The sequence below is a fragment of the Hypanus sabinus genome, chromosome 5, assembly GCF_030144855.1.
Source record: "Hypanus sabinus isolate sHypSab1 chromosome 5, sHypSab1.hap1, whole genome shotgun sequence".
In the NCBI taxonomy this organism is placed as follows: Eukaryota; Metazoa; Chordata; class Chondrichthyes; order Myliobatiformes; family Dasyatidae; genus Hypanus; species Hypanus sabinus.
This window is the reverse complement of record NC_082710.1, coordinates 73,205,383-73,220,048: the sequence shown is the minus strand read 5'-3', so window position 1 is coordinate 73,220,048 and position 14,666 is coordinate 73,205,383. Positions and strand designations below refer to the sequence as shown.

Below are 14,666 nucleotides of genomic sequence, written 5' to 3'. Positions count from 1 at the left end.
CAAGGTTCAAGGGGACTTGGAAGGCCTTGTGCAGGATTCCCTAAAGGTTAACTTGCAGGTTGAGTCAGTGGTAAGGAAGGTGAATACAATGGTAGCATTCCTTTCAAGAAGACTAGCATATAAAAGCAACGATATAATGTTGAGACTTTATAAGATGTTGGTCAAACCATACGGACTTTTGTGAGCAGTTTTGAAAATACATGCTGGCATTAGAGAGCGGCTAGAGAAAGTTCATGAAAATGAACCCAGGAATGAAAAGGGTTAATGTATGAGTAACATCTGATGTCTCTGGGCCTGCATTCGCTGAATGTTAAAGATTGAGGGGAGATCTCATTGAAACCTACCAAATATTGAAAGGTATAAGTAGAGTGGATGTGGAGAGCCTGTTTCCTGCAGTAAGTCTAGGACGGGGGTCGGCAACCCGCGGCTCCGGAGCCACATGTGGCTCTTTTACGTCTCTGCTGCGGCTCCCTGTTGCTTTGGGAAATAATTGGTCAGTATTTAATTAAAATGTATTTTATGTTAGTTTGTTAGTTTTTGAAATGTAATTCTAAATTTGAAGATTATGGTGATCTTGTACAATTAATTAAGACGTTGTGGCGACCCATTTCCTGACACATCCGAACCGGCTCACAGTTAGCCAGCGTTCAGGCTAAGGGAGATAGCCTACGGGGGTTTGTGAGTACGTGTCTTTTGCAGCATCCGTACCCATGGGGGGCGGGTTGAGGGAGGCTTAAAAGCAAGGCTGTTTAGTTCGAATAAAGCTATCTTTGACTGCAGTTTACTGACTGCGTGTAGCACACCGCTACAACGTGTTTTTATCGCTGGCTGTCCAGAGGGGAGGTGCTGAAACGCTTTGTCGCGTGTCTGGAAGAAGTGAAAACTTTCCTGGGCAGCAAAGGGCTCACCTTTCCTGAGCTGGAACAGCCAGAGTGGTTGGAAAAGCTACACTTCATGGTAGACATGACAGCGCACCTGAACACGCTGAACACAGCTCTTCAGGGGTAAGGACGTACAGCCCTGCACATGTTGGAGGATGTTTTGGCATTCGAGCGCAAGTTGACAGTGCTTGCCAGAGATTTACAGAAAGGCCCATTGTCTCACTTCCCCAATTTGAGAGAGTTCAAACAAGGTCACGACATGATAAATTCGGAGTATTTACATTCTGCAATCATCGCAATGCAAACATCGTTTGGGAAACGCTTCTGTGAGTTCAGAGAGGAAAAAAACACATTATCCTTCCCGGTCACTCCCCTAAGCATCGATCCATCCCTACTGAATACGACTGCATTGTCAGGTGTGAGTCAACCTGACCAAGTATGATAAATATTTTAATTGCCTATTATTTTACGTATATTCATATGTTTTCATTGTTCAGTGAAATAGTCCTTTTATTTTTCAGGTTGACAGCTGGCTGACGTTATTTTTGGTTTGCTGCTGGCGGCAAATTTAAATTTGGCGTTTTTCATAAATACAAGAAGGACTCAAATAGACGTTGAGTATTTTACTTAAAAGTAACCTTCAACCCAACGTCTTTTTTTTGGAGTTCAAAATGTTTTTGTTGCATGCAGAAATGTAATTTCGTTTTCTCTGCAGGAGTTCATCGATTTCATAAATGCAACACATTATAGTTTGTTTATACATAGCATAAAGGCAAAAAAAAACATTGTATGCAGTGTTATTTCATTTTAAATGTCAAACGGGTTTTGTGGCTCCCAGTGTTTTCTTTTCTGTGGGAAACGGGTCCAAGTGGCTCTTTCAGTGGTAAAGGTTGCTGACCCCTGCTCTAGGACTAAAGGGCACAGCCTTTGAAATGAAGGGTGTCACTTCAGAACAGATAAGGAGGAATTTCTTTGGGCAGACATGGTAAATCTGTGGAATTCATTGCCACGGACAGCTATAGAGGCCAAGTCATTGGATATATTTAAAGCATAGATTGATAGGTTCTTAATTAGCAAGAGCATTAAAGAAGGCAGGAGAATAGTTTGAGAGGGATAATAAATCAGCCATGATGCAGACTCAATAGGCTGAATGGCCTAATTTTGCCTTGCGTTTATCAAGATCAATATTTTATATAAGGTTTCCATGGTTGGTGATTTGTTTTGAAGATTTTCATGGAGTTTTCATGGAAATGAAGTTCGGAATTTATGCAAAATTGGCATTCCTTGCTTTGCCATTTTGTCCAACTGTGTAATTTTACCAAAGCAGATTGATTCAATAATTCCCTGAAGGGAGCCAAGCTTGCTGCAGTATTGAAGTATGGGGTGCTGAATTGTTTCTTCTGATAAATATCGGAATTAACTGAAACATTGATTTAATTACCTGGAATATCCTCAAAAATCTCTCCTGCTCTGTTGCTGATATCTTGACATGAATCTTATTTACATCAGTCAAAGAAGAGCAGTTTTACAATGACAGAATAATTGAAATTTTAAGTCTCTGCAGAAATTGTAGGTTTCTTTGGTAATGCCTCACAGGCATAAGATTTCCACCAACTAGACACACAAAAGATACCAGATGAATGGAAATGCCTTAACCTACGAGACACAATATATCCATGGTTGACTGTGTATCACCATTCTGTCACTGTCATTGGGCAAAAACCCAGGTTAGCAAGTATTCAGATGACATCAAATTCTGTGGTGTAGTGGACTACAAAAATAGTTAACTAAAATTACAACAGGTTCTAGAGTAACTGGAAAAGTGGGTGAAGGAGCAGTAGATGGAAATTAACTCAAGTAAGTGCAAAAATGTTGATTCTGGTTTAAGATGGTGCTGATGAAGCACAGTGACGACTTGTTGGCAGCAAACACAACTATTAACTGTTCATTGCTCACACTTTGTCTCAAAAATGATCTGGGCAATTAGTAGTTTCTAACTTCCATTTTGGGGTTCCGCTTTTGAACTAACTGTCATTTTTGCCGTGTGAATGAAGACACAAAGGTGCAGGAATGTTGCAGACATCCCACCTTGCAAACATTCATTTCAGGAAGGTAGCACCCCCACCCCCCGCAAACCCATATACCCCCCCCCCCCCACCCGGTCGACCTCCAAGGGTGTATGTAATACTTCGTTTAGTGATTTTGTCTAATCTGTAAACCAAGTTGGGTATATGCGGAAAATGCGACATTAAAATATGTACTTATATTATCATGGAGTCGTTTTTTTATTCTATCACGACTTTAAGCAAGTCCAGGGAGTTTGGCCTCATAGAGTAGCTCCTTAGCAGCTAGTCAGCTAGTTTAAATAACATTAGCTATGCTGATGAACAAATGACACCTCTTAAACTCACCTCAACATGTCTTTTACAGTGATTTAACCCACTGTGGGCAATAGAAAAGTCACTGTTGCAAACAGTGCAGCGAGCAACACTGTCGTTATTTTTGACCCCTATTAGGCAGGAGTACACTTTAGTGTAGTCTGGGGTGAAGTACGTTTTATGTTTTCTGTTTTTGGTACACTCTGCCATGGTGCAGCAGGACACTAAACTGAACTGATGGACAATGAAAGAGAGAGAGAGGTTGACTGTAAGCCCGCCCACAGAGAAAACTGATAGGTCTACTTTGCACGAAGAGAGACCAATCAGGATGCTCCCTCTCCCCCTCCCCCTCAAAAAATCGATTTCCAGTATATTGTATATATTTTGCAGGTGCCAGGGAGCTGCTATCAATATGCAGGAGACTCCTGGAACTTCTGGGAGAGAAGCAAGAGGGTGAGAGTGAAGGAGTAAGGAATCTCAGAGAGAAGCCATTTTTTTTACCAGCTCGGGGAAAAGAGGCTAGATTGCCCAGACACGTGACAGAGTGCCAAAGGTTTAAAAAAGCGAGAAATTTTCAAAGGTCTCTTTTAAATCGGAGCAAGAGGCTGAGAGTGAAGGAGTAAGAAATCTCGGAGAGAAGCCATTTTTGTTTACCTGCTCGGGGAAAAGAGGCTGGACTGTGACTGTGTGACATAGAGCACCAAAGGTTTAAAAGGCGACCACCATATTCAGCAGGCTGCATTGAGAGTGGGCAGTGGAGTGAGAGGGAGCAGAGTGGGATGGCTTTGGCTCAACAGGCTTTGGTGTGAATAGGCAGAGGCAAGGGTAGGTTCTAATAAGTTTTGTTTTGCTTGTTTAGAGTAGAGAGAATGCCAGGCAGGATGTTGGAATGCTCCTCTTGCAGGATTTGGGAGGTCAGGGAGACTGGAGGTCTCCCTGACAACGACACCTGCAAGAAGTGCATCCAGCTGTAGCTCATAACAAACTGCATTAGGGAACTGGAGCAGGAGCTGGATGACCTCCGGATCAGGAGAATGAGGAGTATATAGATAGTAGCTTCAGGGAGGTAGTTACACCAAAGGAGCAGGGAACAGGTAATTGGGTTACCGTCAGGCGAGGGAAGGAGAAAGGGCAGGCAGAGGAGGATTCCCCTGTGGCCATTCCCCTCAACAAGTATGCCGATTTGGGTATGTGGCAGCTGGATCTCTGGCACTGAGTCTGGTTCTGCAGTGCAGAAGGGAGGGGGGAAGAAGAGGAGAGTGGTAGTGATAGGGGACTCGATAGTTAGAGGTACAGACAGGAGGTTCTGTGGTCGTGACAGAAACACCTGGATGGTTTGTTGCCTCCTGGGTACCAGGGTCAGGGATGTCTCTGATCAAGTGTACAACATAATGAACTGGGAGGGTGATCAGCCAGATGTACACATCGGTACCACTGATGTAGGTAGAAAGACTTGGGAGGTCCAGAAGAGTGAGTATAGAGAGCTTGGTAGGAAGTTAAAAAGCAGGACCTCGAGGGTGATAATCTCAGGATTGCTTCCTGTGCCATATGCCAGTGAGGGTAAGAGTAGGATGTTCTGGAGGATGAACACATGGCTGAGGAACTGGTGTAGGGGGCAGGGTTTCAGATTTCAGGATCATTGGGACCTCTTCTGGGGCAGGTGGGACCTGTACAGGAGAGATGGGTTACACCTGAACTACAGGGGGACCAATATCCTTGCAGTGGATGTTGTCTACGTGGACTTCGGTAAGGCCTTTGACAAGGTCCTGCATGGGAGGTTAGTTAGGAAGATTCAGTCACTAGGTATACATGGTGAGGTATTAAATTGGATTAGACATTGGCTCAATGGGAGAAGCCAGAGAGTGGTAGCGGAGGATTGCTTCTCTGAGTGGAGGCCTGTGACTAGTGGTGTGCCACAGGGATCAGTGTTGGGTCCATTGTTATTTGTCATCTATATCAATGATCTGGATGATAATGTGGTAAATTGGATAGGCAAATTTGCTGATGATATGAAGATTGGAGGTGTAGTGGACAGTGAGGAAGGTTTTCAAAGCTTGCAGAGGGATTTAGACCAGCTGGAAAAATGGGTTGAAAAATGGCAGATGGAGTTTAATACAGACAAGTGTGAGGTGTTGCACTTTGGAAGGAAAAACCAAGGTAGAGTATACAAGGTAAATGGTAGGGCACTGAGGAGTGCAGTAGAACAGAGGGATCTGGGAATACAGATACAAAATTCCCTAAAAGTGGTGTCACAGGTAGATAGAGTCGTAAAGAGAGCTTTTGGTACATTGGCCTTTATAAATCAAAGTACTGAGTGTAAGAGAATGTTGTAGTGAGGTTGTATAAGACATTGGTGAGGCTGAATTTGGAGTATTGAGTGCAGTTTTGGTCACTGAATTACAGGAAGGATATTAATAAGGTTGAAAGAGTGCAGAGAAGGTTTATGAAGATGTTGCTGGGACTTGAGAAACTGATTTACAGAGAAAGGTTGAATAGGTTAGGACTTTATTCCCTGGAGCGTAGAAGAATGGAGGGAGCTTTGATAGAGGTATATAAAATTATGATGGGTATAGATAGAGTGAATGCAAGCAGACTTTTTCCATTGAGGCTAGGCGAGAAAAAAAACCAGAGGGCATGGGTTAAGAGTGAAGGGGGAACATTAGGGGGCGGCTTCTTCACACAGAGAGTGGTGGGAGTGTGGAATGAACTGCCAGGTGAAGTGGTAAATGCGGGCTCACTTTTAAGAAAACCTGGACAGGTACATGAATGACAGAGGTATGGAGGGATATGGGCCAGGTGCAGGTCAGTGGGACCAGGCAGGAAAATGGTTCGGCACAGCGAAGAAGGGCCAAAAGACCTGTTTCTGTGCTGTAATGTTCGGTGGTTCTAAGGTGGGATGTCTGCTGTTGCAGTGTGTTATGTATATGCTGAATCATGGTAGTGGGGCCCAGGCCTGGTGCTGATGGTGGGGAAGGAACCAATGTTGCTGTGGGCTAGGAGCTGATTTGAAGTGGCAGAACTGTGGTGAGGCAGAGTTGAGGTGGTGGGGCCCAGGCCTGAGCGCGTATTGAAAGTGGCAAGGTCTGTGTCTGAGAGCAAGGAATAACCCACTGCTTGGCTGACTTTATTGCCGGGCCACATTGAAAGGGTCAGGTTGTCAGGGCCAGAGGAGAGAGATGGGACAGTGTTCAGCTCACTGCTCGCAAGGTTTACTCGTCTTGCACTGAACTGAGGTTGTGGCCTGCAACTAATGGCCTTCTGGATTGGCTGTGACTGGCTTTGTGTCTGTGGACTCTCTTTTGGAAGTTACTTGCTTACTTTTACTGTTTGCACGGTTTGTTTTTTATGCACATTGGGTGTTTTCTGTGGGTTACTTTGTTTTGTGGTTACCTGTAAGGTGAAGAATCTCAAGGTTGTATATTGTATACATACTTTGTTAATGAATGTACTTTGAACTTTTGAGCTTTGATTTTTGTAAGTTAAACTGGGACAGGATTTGCAGTGCCTTAGTTGAGAGAGTAATAGAACAGAAAGGCAAAGAGCAGACATACCACACTGCAAAAATTCATTTCAGGGAGGTAGCATCCCACCCCCCACAACCCCATATCCCTCTCCTCCTCCCCCCCCCCCCACAACCCCGGTTGACCTCCAAGGCGTATGTAATACTTCATTTAGTGATTTTGTCTAATCTGTAAATCGTTGGGTATATGCAGTAAATGTGACATTAAAATATGCACTTATATTATCATGGAGTTGCTTCTTTACTCTATTACAACTTTAAGCAAGTCCAGGAAGTTCGGTCTCATCACGTAGGACATCAGTCGAGTAGCTCCTTAGCAGCTAGCCAGCTAGTTTAAATAACATTAGCAATGCTAATGAATGAATGACACCTGTTAAACTCACCTCAACATGTCATTTACAGTCATTTAACCCACCTTGGGCAATAGAAAAGTCACTGGTGTAAACAGTGCAGCGAGCAACACTGTCGTTATTTTTGAGATCGACTGTAAGCCCGCCCACAGAGAAAACTGATAGGTCTACTTAGCATGAAGAGAGACCAATCAGGATGCTCCCTCTCCGCCTCCAAAATAGCAAATTCTGGGATATTGTATATAATTTGTGGGCTTCAGGGAGCAGCTATCAATATGCGGGAGACTCCCAGAACTTCTGGGAGAGGCGGCATGTCTGAAAGGGGCGCAGTTCCTTGAACTGGCAAACAGACAGTGTGGTGAAGGAGGTGCTTGGTACACTTCTCTTCATGGTTCAGAGCTGATGTCATGTGACCACACTTGGATGTGTTGCCACAACAACTTTGCACTCACTGTTAGTAAGACTGGCAAAATAATTGTAGACTTAAGAAGGGAAAGTCGGGGAACACACACTGGTCCTCCATCAAGAGGTCAGCAGTGGAAAGTGTGAACAGCTTAAAGCTCCGGAGTGTCTGTTCTGGGCCCAATATATTGACACAATTATGAAGAAGGTATACTAGCGGCTATATTTCATGAGGAGTTTAAGGAGATTTGGTATGTCATCAAAGAGTTGCATATTTCTACCAATGCACTGTGGAGAGCATGCGGACTGTTTGCGCCACTGTCTGCTGTGGAGGGCAATGCACAGGATCAGAAAAAGTGCAAACATAGGCAGAAGCCTCCCCAGATGCAAAGAAATTCAAAAAGTGATGCCCCAGGAGGCAGTATCCACCTTTAAGGACCCTCACCAACCAGGACGTACTGTTTTCTCAGTTGCTACCATCAAGGAGGAGGTACAGGAGTCTGAAGACACACACTCGATGTTTTATGAACAGCTTCTTCCCCTCTGCCATCAGATTTCTGAACCATCCAGGAACCCACGAGCACGACTTCACTACTTTTCACCTTTTGCACAACATTTTTTTAATATTTCTTACAGAACTTATGGTTTTTTATGTCTTGTACTGCTGCTGCAAAACAACAAATTTCACGACCTACGGCAGTGATATTAAGCCCGATCCTGACTCTGTATCTGCATTTCTGGTCCAAGCTTTGGAAGAATGTAAAGGAAGGATTTAAATCGCAGCAAGAGGCGGAGAGGGAAGAGGTAAAAGAAGCTCGGAGAGAAGCTTTTTTTTAACTGATCAGGGCAATGAGGCTAGAGCAGGCATGGGCAAACTACGGCCCGCGGGCCATATGCGGCCCATTAAGCTTTTTAATCCGGCCCGCAGAACTTGATGAAATTATATTAATAAACCTTGTTAACGTTTTTTCCCCGCAATTCTGGCGTTTTCCCAATAGAGGACGCACTCAATATACATTGACCTTTGTTGAGGTGCAGCGTATTACTCCACATTTGCGCTTTACTTTGTGACCTTGTGGCGACCCATTTCCTGGCTCACAATTAGCCAGCGTTCCGGCTAAGGGAGATAGCCTGCGGGGATTTGCGAGCACAGAGCTCCGCATATTGGTGTGCTCTCACTGTTCTGTCATTGTGCCATTGTTGAGTTTTGGCACAGGGGACAATTGAATAAGAAGGAGCAGGACAAGTAGACCTGCATCTCCTACCGTTTTTGAAATAAAGACAGTCAGGAGGAGAGTGATGATGATAAATAACAGAATTTTCAGTGCTTTAAAATAATAACTGTTACTATTAAAAAAAGCTGTATTTTATTCATTTAATTTTCAGTGTTTTAAACGACATTTCAATAAATAGCTAAGTACCATGGGACTTCAAAGACAGATATTTTGTTGTAATGCATTTGTTCATTTTCAATTGAAATTAAAGCACATGTTTTCTACACATCCCGTGATATTTTATTTTCTCTTATGAGGTGTATTACCAAAACACTCCGTCCATCTGCTCCTGGTCCGGCCCCCCTGTCAAATTTTAGAACCCTTTGTGGCCCTCAAGTCAAAAAGTTTGCCCACCCCTGGGCTAGACTGCGCAGGCGCGTGACGTAGCGTGCCATAGGTTTAAAAAGGAGAGGGTTTTCAATGCTCACTTAAATCAAAGCAAGAGGCAGAGAGGGAAGAGGTAAAAGAAGCTCGGAGAGAAGCTTTTTTTAAAACTGATCGGGGCAATGAGGCTAGACAGCGCAGGCGCGTGATGTAGCGTGCCAAAGGTTTAAAAGAAAGACCGTCATATACAGCGGCCATCATCGGAGTGGACTGAGGCAGAGTCGTTTGGCTTTGGCTCAATCAGGCTTCGGCGAGAACAAGCAGAGGGGAGGCTGAACGGGGCACAACTGCGCAAGCGCATGGAAGTCAGCCTCTGAGATCAGCGGGGGAACTTAAAAAGATAGCAGAGTACGAGCTTCACTTCAGGAGAACAGTAGTGATAGGGGATTCGATAGTTAGGAGGACAGATAGGTTCTGTGGAAGAGATCGAGAATCCCGGATGGTAAAAGTTGCCTCCCTGGTGCCAGGATCTGCGATATCTCGGATCGAGTTCTCAGTATTCTCAAGAGGGAGGGTGAACAACCGGAAGTCGTGGTCCATGTAGGGACCAATGACGTAGGAAGAGTGAGGAGGTCCTGAAAGGTGAGTTTAGGGAGCTAGGTGCCAAGTTAAAGGACAGGACCTCCAGGATAGCAATCTCAGCATTGCTACCAGTGCCACGTGCAGGTGGGTTTAGAAATAGTAAGATAGTGCAGATCAACACGTGATGGTGCAGGAGGGAGGGCTTCAGATCTATAGATAATTGGCCAGTTTTCCAGGGAAGGTGGGACCTGTTCCGGCGGGACGGTTTACATCTGAACTGGAGGGGGACAAATATTCTTGCAGGTAGGTTTGCTAGAGAGGCTCCAGTGGATTTAAGTTAGATACGGGGGGTGGAGGGGGGGGGAGCCAGAGTGTAGGAACAGATGTACGGGAGAAGGAAGAAAAAGAAGACAGTAAAGTTCTTTGTACTGTTAGAAATAAACAGAGAGGAAGAGGTGGAGAATTTCTTAAATGCATTTATTTTAAACCTAGGAGCATACAGAGATTAACTAGAATGTTACCTGGGTTTCAGCACCTAAGTTACAGGGAAAGGTTGAACAAGTTAGGTCTTTATTCTCTGGAGCTTAGAAGGTTAAGTGGGGACCTGATAGAGGTATTTAAAATTATGAGGGGGGTAGATAGAGTTGACGTGGATAGGCTTTTTCCATTGAGAGTAGGGGAGATTCAAACAAGAGGACATGAGTTGAGAGTTAGGGGGCAAAAGTTTAAGGGTAACGTGAGGGGGAATTTCTTTACTCAGAGAGTGGTAGCTGTGTGGAACGAGCTTCCAGTAGAAGTGGTAGAGGCAGGTTCAGTATTGTCATTTAAAGTAAAATTGGATAGGTATATGGACAGGAAAGGAATGGAGGGTTATGGGTTGAGTGCGGACCAGTGGGACTAGGTGAGTGTAAGCGTTCGGCACTGACTAGAGGGCTGAGATGGCCTGTTTCCGTGCTGTAATTGTTATATGGTTATATGATGTCATTAAGCTGGAAAGAGCTCAGAGAAACATCATAGAGATGGTTTCCGGGATAGAGGGTTTTTTGTAAACTGTTTTTTCTGGAGCGTGTGTCGCAGACTGACAGGTGTATAATCTGAGAGCCTGGATAAACTGCTTTTTCACCTGGAGTGTAAGTGTCTAGACTGAGAGGTGTATAATATCATGAGGATTGTAGATAGGGAGCATTTTCATTATTTTTCCAGGGTAGAGGAGTCTAAATCAAGAAGGTACACGTTTAAGCTGAGAGGGGAAACGCATGAGATCTGAGGTGCTAGGTATATGGATTGAGATTGTAGAGGCTGCTGAAATTACAATATTTAAAAGGAATAGAGGGACACAGGCCTATAGGGATCTCGTTCAGCCAGCACTCTACCTGCTAACTGAAGGTTGGTGTTTAATGGTTGGTGCTGTAGGTGACTACAGACAATAAACCATGTAATACTTGCATCCTCAATGGTTCACCAAACTAATTGGTTGAATTATGTCCACAACACTAAATTTGTCCAAACTCTCCACATAACGCACATCCTCCAATCCAGGCAGCATCCTCATAAACCTCTTCTGCATCCTCCCCAATGGCTCCTCGTGCTTCCGAGAATGGGGTGCCCAGAATCGAATGCAATTCTCCACAAGTGACCTAACCAAAATTTTATAAAATTACAGCTTGACTTCTGAACTCTTGAATTCAGTGCCTTGATGAGTAAACGCAAACATGCCATGCACCTTCTGTACTGCTCTTTTTCAGCTCTAAACTCTTTCCCAAGGGGAGTGTAACGTTCTCCTTCGCGTGTAACGAAACGCCGAATTAAACGTCGAGATAAACCACAGTCAATAAGAACCAGATCGCAGTAAGATTAACCATTTACTGTTCACTCTTCACATTAACATATGGTGAAAACTGTTGATAAAACAATACAAGATTGATACAGTATTTGTTCCTTCCTTAATATCACATTTCAATTGTAAATACTTGCAAAGGTGACTATAACTACATTACACTAAGGTGCAGTATACAGGCAGAGTTTATCTGCTCCATTGACTACTTTAAATACACTTCCATGCAAACTATCCGCAACTCTTTAACTAACGAGAGCATAAACATTATCGACCGTCGTTACTTCTAACAGGATCGGCATTAACATCTTAGTTCAATATATCGATTATCTATTAACTTACAGCGTTGCTCTCACTGTGATTTCTCATGCCTGCAAAACAACTTCTGCTCAGGTGTGCCTCATGGTGAGCCCCCACCCTCGCGCTAATTTCAAACTGGTACTTACCCACAAGACGCGGCGAAACCGGATGTGACGTCATCGCATGCCGATATATTTTACATGCAATGAATATACTTTAAACACTTCTAATTCTAACTAGAAAATACTATCGAATGAATTACTAAGCAAAAATATTATAAACTAAATAACTGTCGTAAAGACAGCACAGGGAGAAAAGGAAGGGCCATTTCTGTGCTGTATAACTATGACTCTGATGTGCAAAAGGCACTTGAACAGGCATTGAACAGGAAGAGTTTAGACTCTAAACTCTTTCCTATTTGTGTGCTACACAACTATGACTCTGACTTGCAAAGTGCAATATATCCTAGGAAGTGACACAAGAATTTATGGTGTGATGCAGAATTTTCCCCTTGATAAATTCTCTTCATGTTGCTCTAAGAAAGGCAGTGTGACCTGATCTATTTTTTTTATGGCAAGCGTTTTTCAACATTAGTAAAATGAGAACTATTGAGGTGAGAGTGAATTTGTATTTGGAAAATAAAAAAAAATCAGGTGCCCCCTCACCCATCCTGCACTAATACTTGGTGTTAAAATGATATATTTTAATTCAAGTGGGAGATACAACGTGGTAACAGGCCCTTCCGGCCCAGTTGTGCCCATGTGACCAATTAAATAACCAATGTCTTTGGAATGTGGGAGGAAACCAGAGCCCCCAGAGGAAACCTAAGCAAGAACATACAATCAAACTCCTTACAGACAGCGGCGGGATGCATTTTAGATTTGAGTCTAACCTGGTTTTGACCTTCTCATTAGGCTGGCATGATCCGAACAGATCAAGGGGAATATTTTATCGAGCCACTTGAAAAGGGAAAGCAAGCAGAGGAAGAGGAGAAAGGTCGAGTTCACGTGGTGTACCGCAGGTCAGCTTTCCAGCGCTCGCATCCTGAAATCGCTGATGACTTTCATCCAGCAGGTTTGTGTCTGGTCCAAAGCTTGCATAGCATTTCTTCAATCTGCTTGCTCATCAGAAAATAATTATTTAGTAGACGATGAAATGTAGAAAATGACTTTTTTGAATTATTTTACTAACAGGAGTCAGCAGCTTAATATAGTTAAAGGTAACTGCTAAATATTAATTTTTCTTTAGTATAATCTGACACTGATAAGTGGCAATAAGCTGATTTTCCAAAGTGTTTCCCAACTCATTTTCCCTATAATTACACAGTTTTATTCTTGCCATGCAAATAGCAGCAGTGAACAACTGAACAAAGCTGAGCAGCTCAGTGAGGTGGCATAGCACTGGACATGCCGTTGTGTGTTCCAGTGGGCTGCATGGACGGGGTGAGGGCTCACAGGATTGTCGTCCAAAAATAGATCTCACAGGAAGGATTGTCTTAGTTCATGGAATGTGCTTTCCCCGAGATATGCTGGGCAGTTGGAGGCTTGAAGATTGTGAGGGTTTTTTTTTCAGTTTGTTTAGCAGAGAGCCAGCTTCTTTATGTAACCATGTTTGTGATGTTTTGGGAATATTGCGGCAAGAGAGTTCAGAGTTCTTCATGAGGGTTTTCATCCCCTAATTCCAGTCAGCTTTTAAAGCAGATTAACTTTATTCATCACATATGTATTGAAATATCAAAACACACAGGGAAATGCGTTGTTTGGGTCAAATCAAATCAGGATTGTGCTGGGGTCACTATGCTTCCTGCATCAGCACTGCATCCCCACAACTCATCAACCCTAACTTTACATCTTTGGAATATCAGAGGAAAGTGAGCACCAAAAAGAAACTCGCACAGAACATGCACGTTCCTTACAGACTGCAGCAGGAACTGAATCCTTGTCAGCAAGCGATTGCGTGCTGGCCCCAAAAAGAATCTGACACTGTTTGTGACACTGACATGATTTTAACATGCAATCTGGAGTTAGATGTGCTACTGTTGTGCCATGAGTTCGGCATTGGATCATGATGACTTCTTTTGGATACATTTACAATCACCAAATTGTGTGCCACCATAATCCTTTTCCTAGGAACCAGAAAGGTTGACACTGCCACTCTCAAATGGCAGAGGATATCTAATGAGAAATAATCTATAAAAAATGGTTCACTACTGAAAAGAAATGACATTTAACAAGAGAAAGAAATGAGAGGAAATATAATGATAATTGAGAGGATGAGAGGTGCTATAATAACTATGGAAATGAAAATGGAAAATGTTGCAGATACTGGAAATCGTAACTACAGAGGAAAATGTTTCAAATGTCAGCAGGTCAGGTAGTTTGTGAGAAGGAGAAGCAGAGTTAACATTTTAGATTGAAGACTGTCAGAAGGTTTCAGTATGACAGATACAGCTGTTATTGAAAGAGTGACAAATAGAAATACTTTTAGCAGTTGTTATAAGAGAGGGAATGCAAGCAGAAGGGAAGAGGTTAAAATAAATTTGGTACACTGGAGTAGTGCTAAGAAGAGGATTATTGCTTGTGTCTGGTCTGGTCTGGTCTGACTGAATAGCGAGATAGTAAATCATTTGGTAGATGAGGAATCTGTATTAACCATGGAAAATCCTGAGGAGGATATACAAGGAGATAATTCCTTTTTCAGTAGAAATCAACCAATAAATTTCAAATTGTAAATATATTTGCTGAAGTGGTATTTCATTACAAAATTACAGAGAAATGAAGTTGAAAGTCAAAATCTGTTCCCCTGGATAGAAATGTTAAAG

The 14,666-nt window shown here is 43.1% G+C and overlaps 1 protein-coding gene across 5 annotated transcripts in view; it reads left to right on the top strand.

Moving 5' to 3' along the window:
• The window catches only part of LOC132394242 (A disintegrin and metalloproteinase with thrombospondin motifs 3-like), a 518,265-nt gene that overhangs the window by 57,111 nt on the left and 446,488 nt on the right, over positions 1–14,666 (top strand). For all 5 annotated transcript variants that reach the window (XR_009512231.1, XM_059970122.1, XM_059970124.1 and 2 more), the window contains exon 4: positions 12,760–12,919. Coding sequence is in view for 4 of the 5 variants with exons in the window: in XM_059970122.1 (XP_059826105.1) it covers positions 12,760–12,919 (160 nt within the window). In the remaining variant the exon portion in view is untranslated. The remainder of the gene's footprint in view (positions 1–12,759; positions 12,920–14,666) is intronic.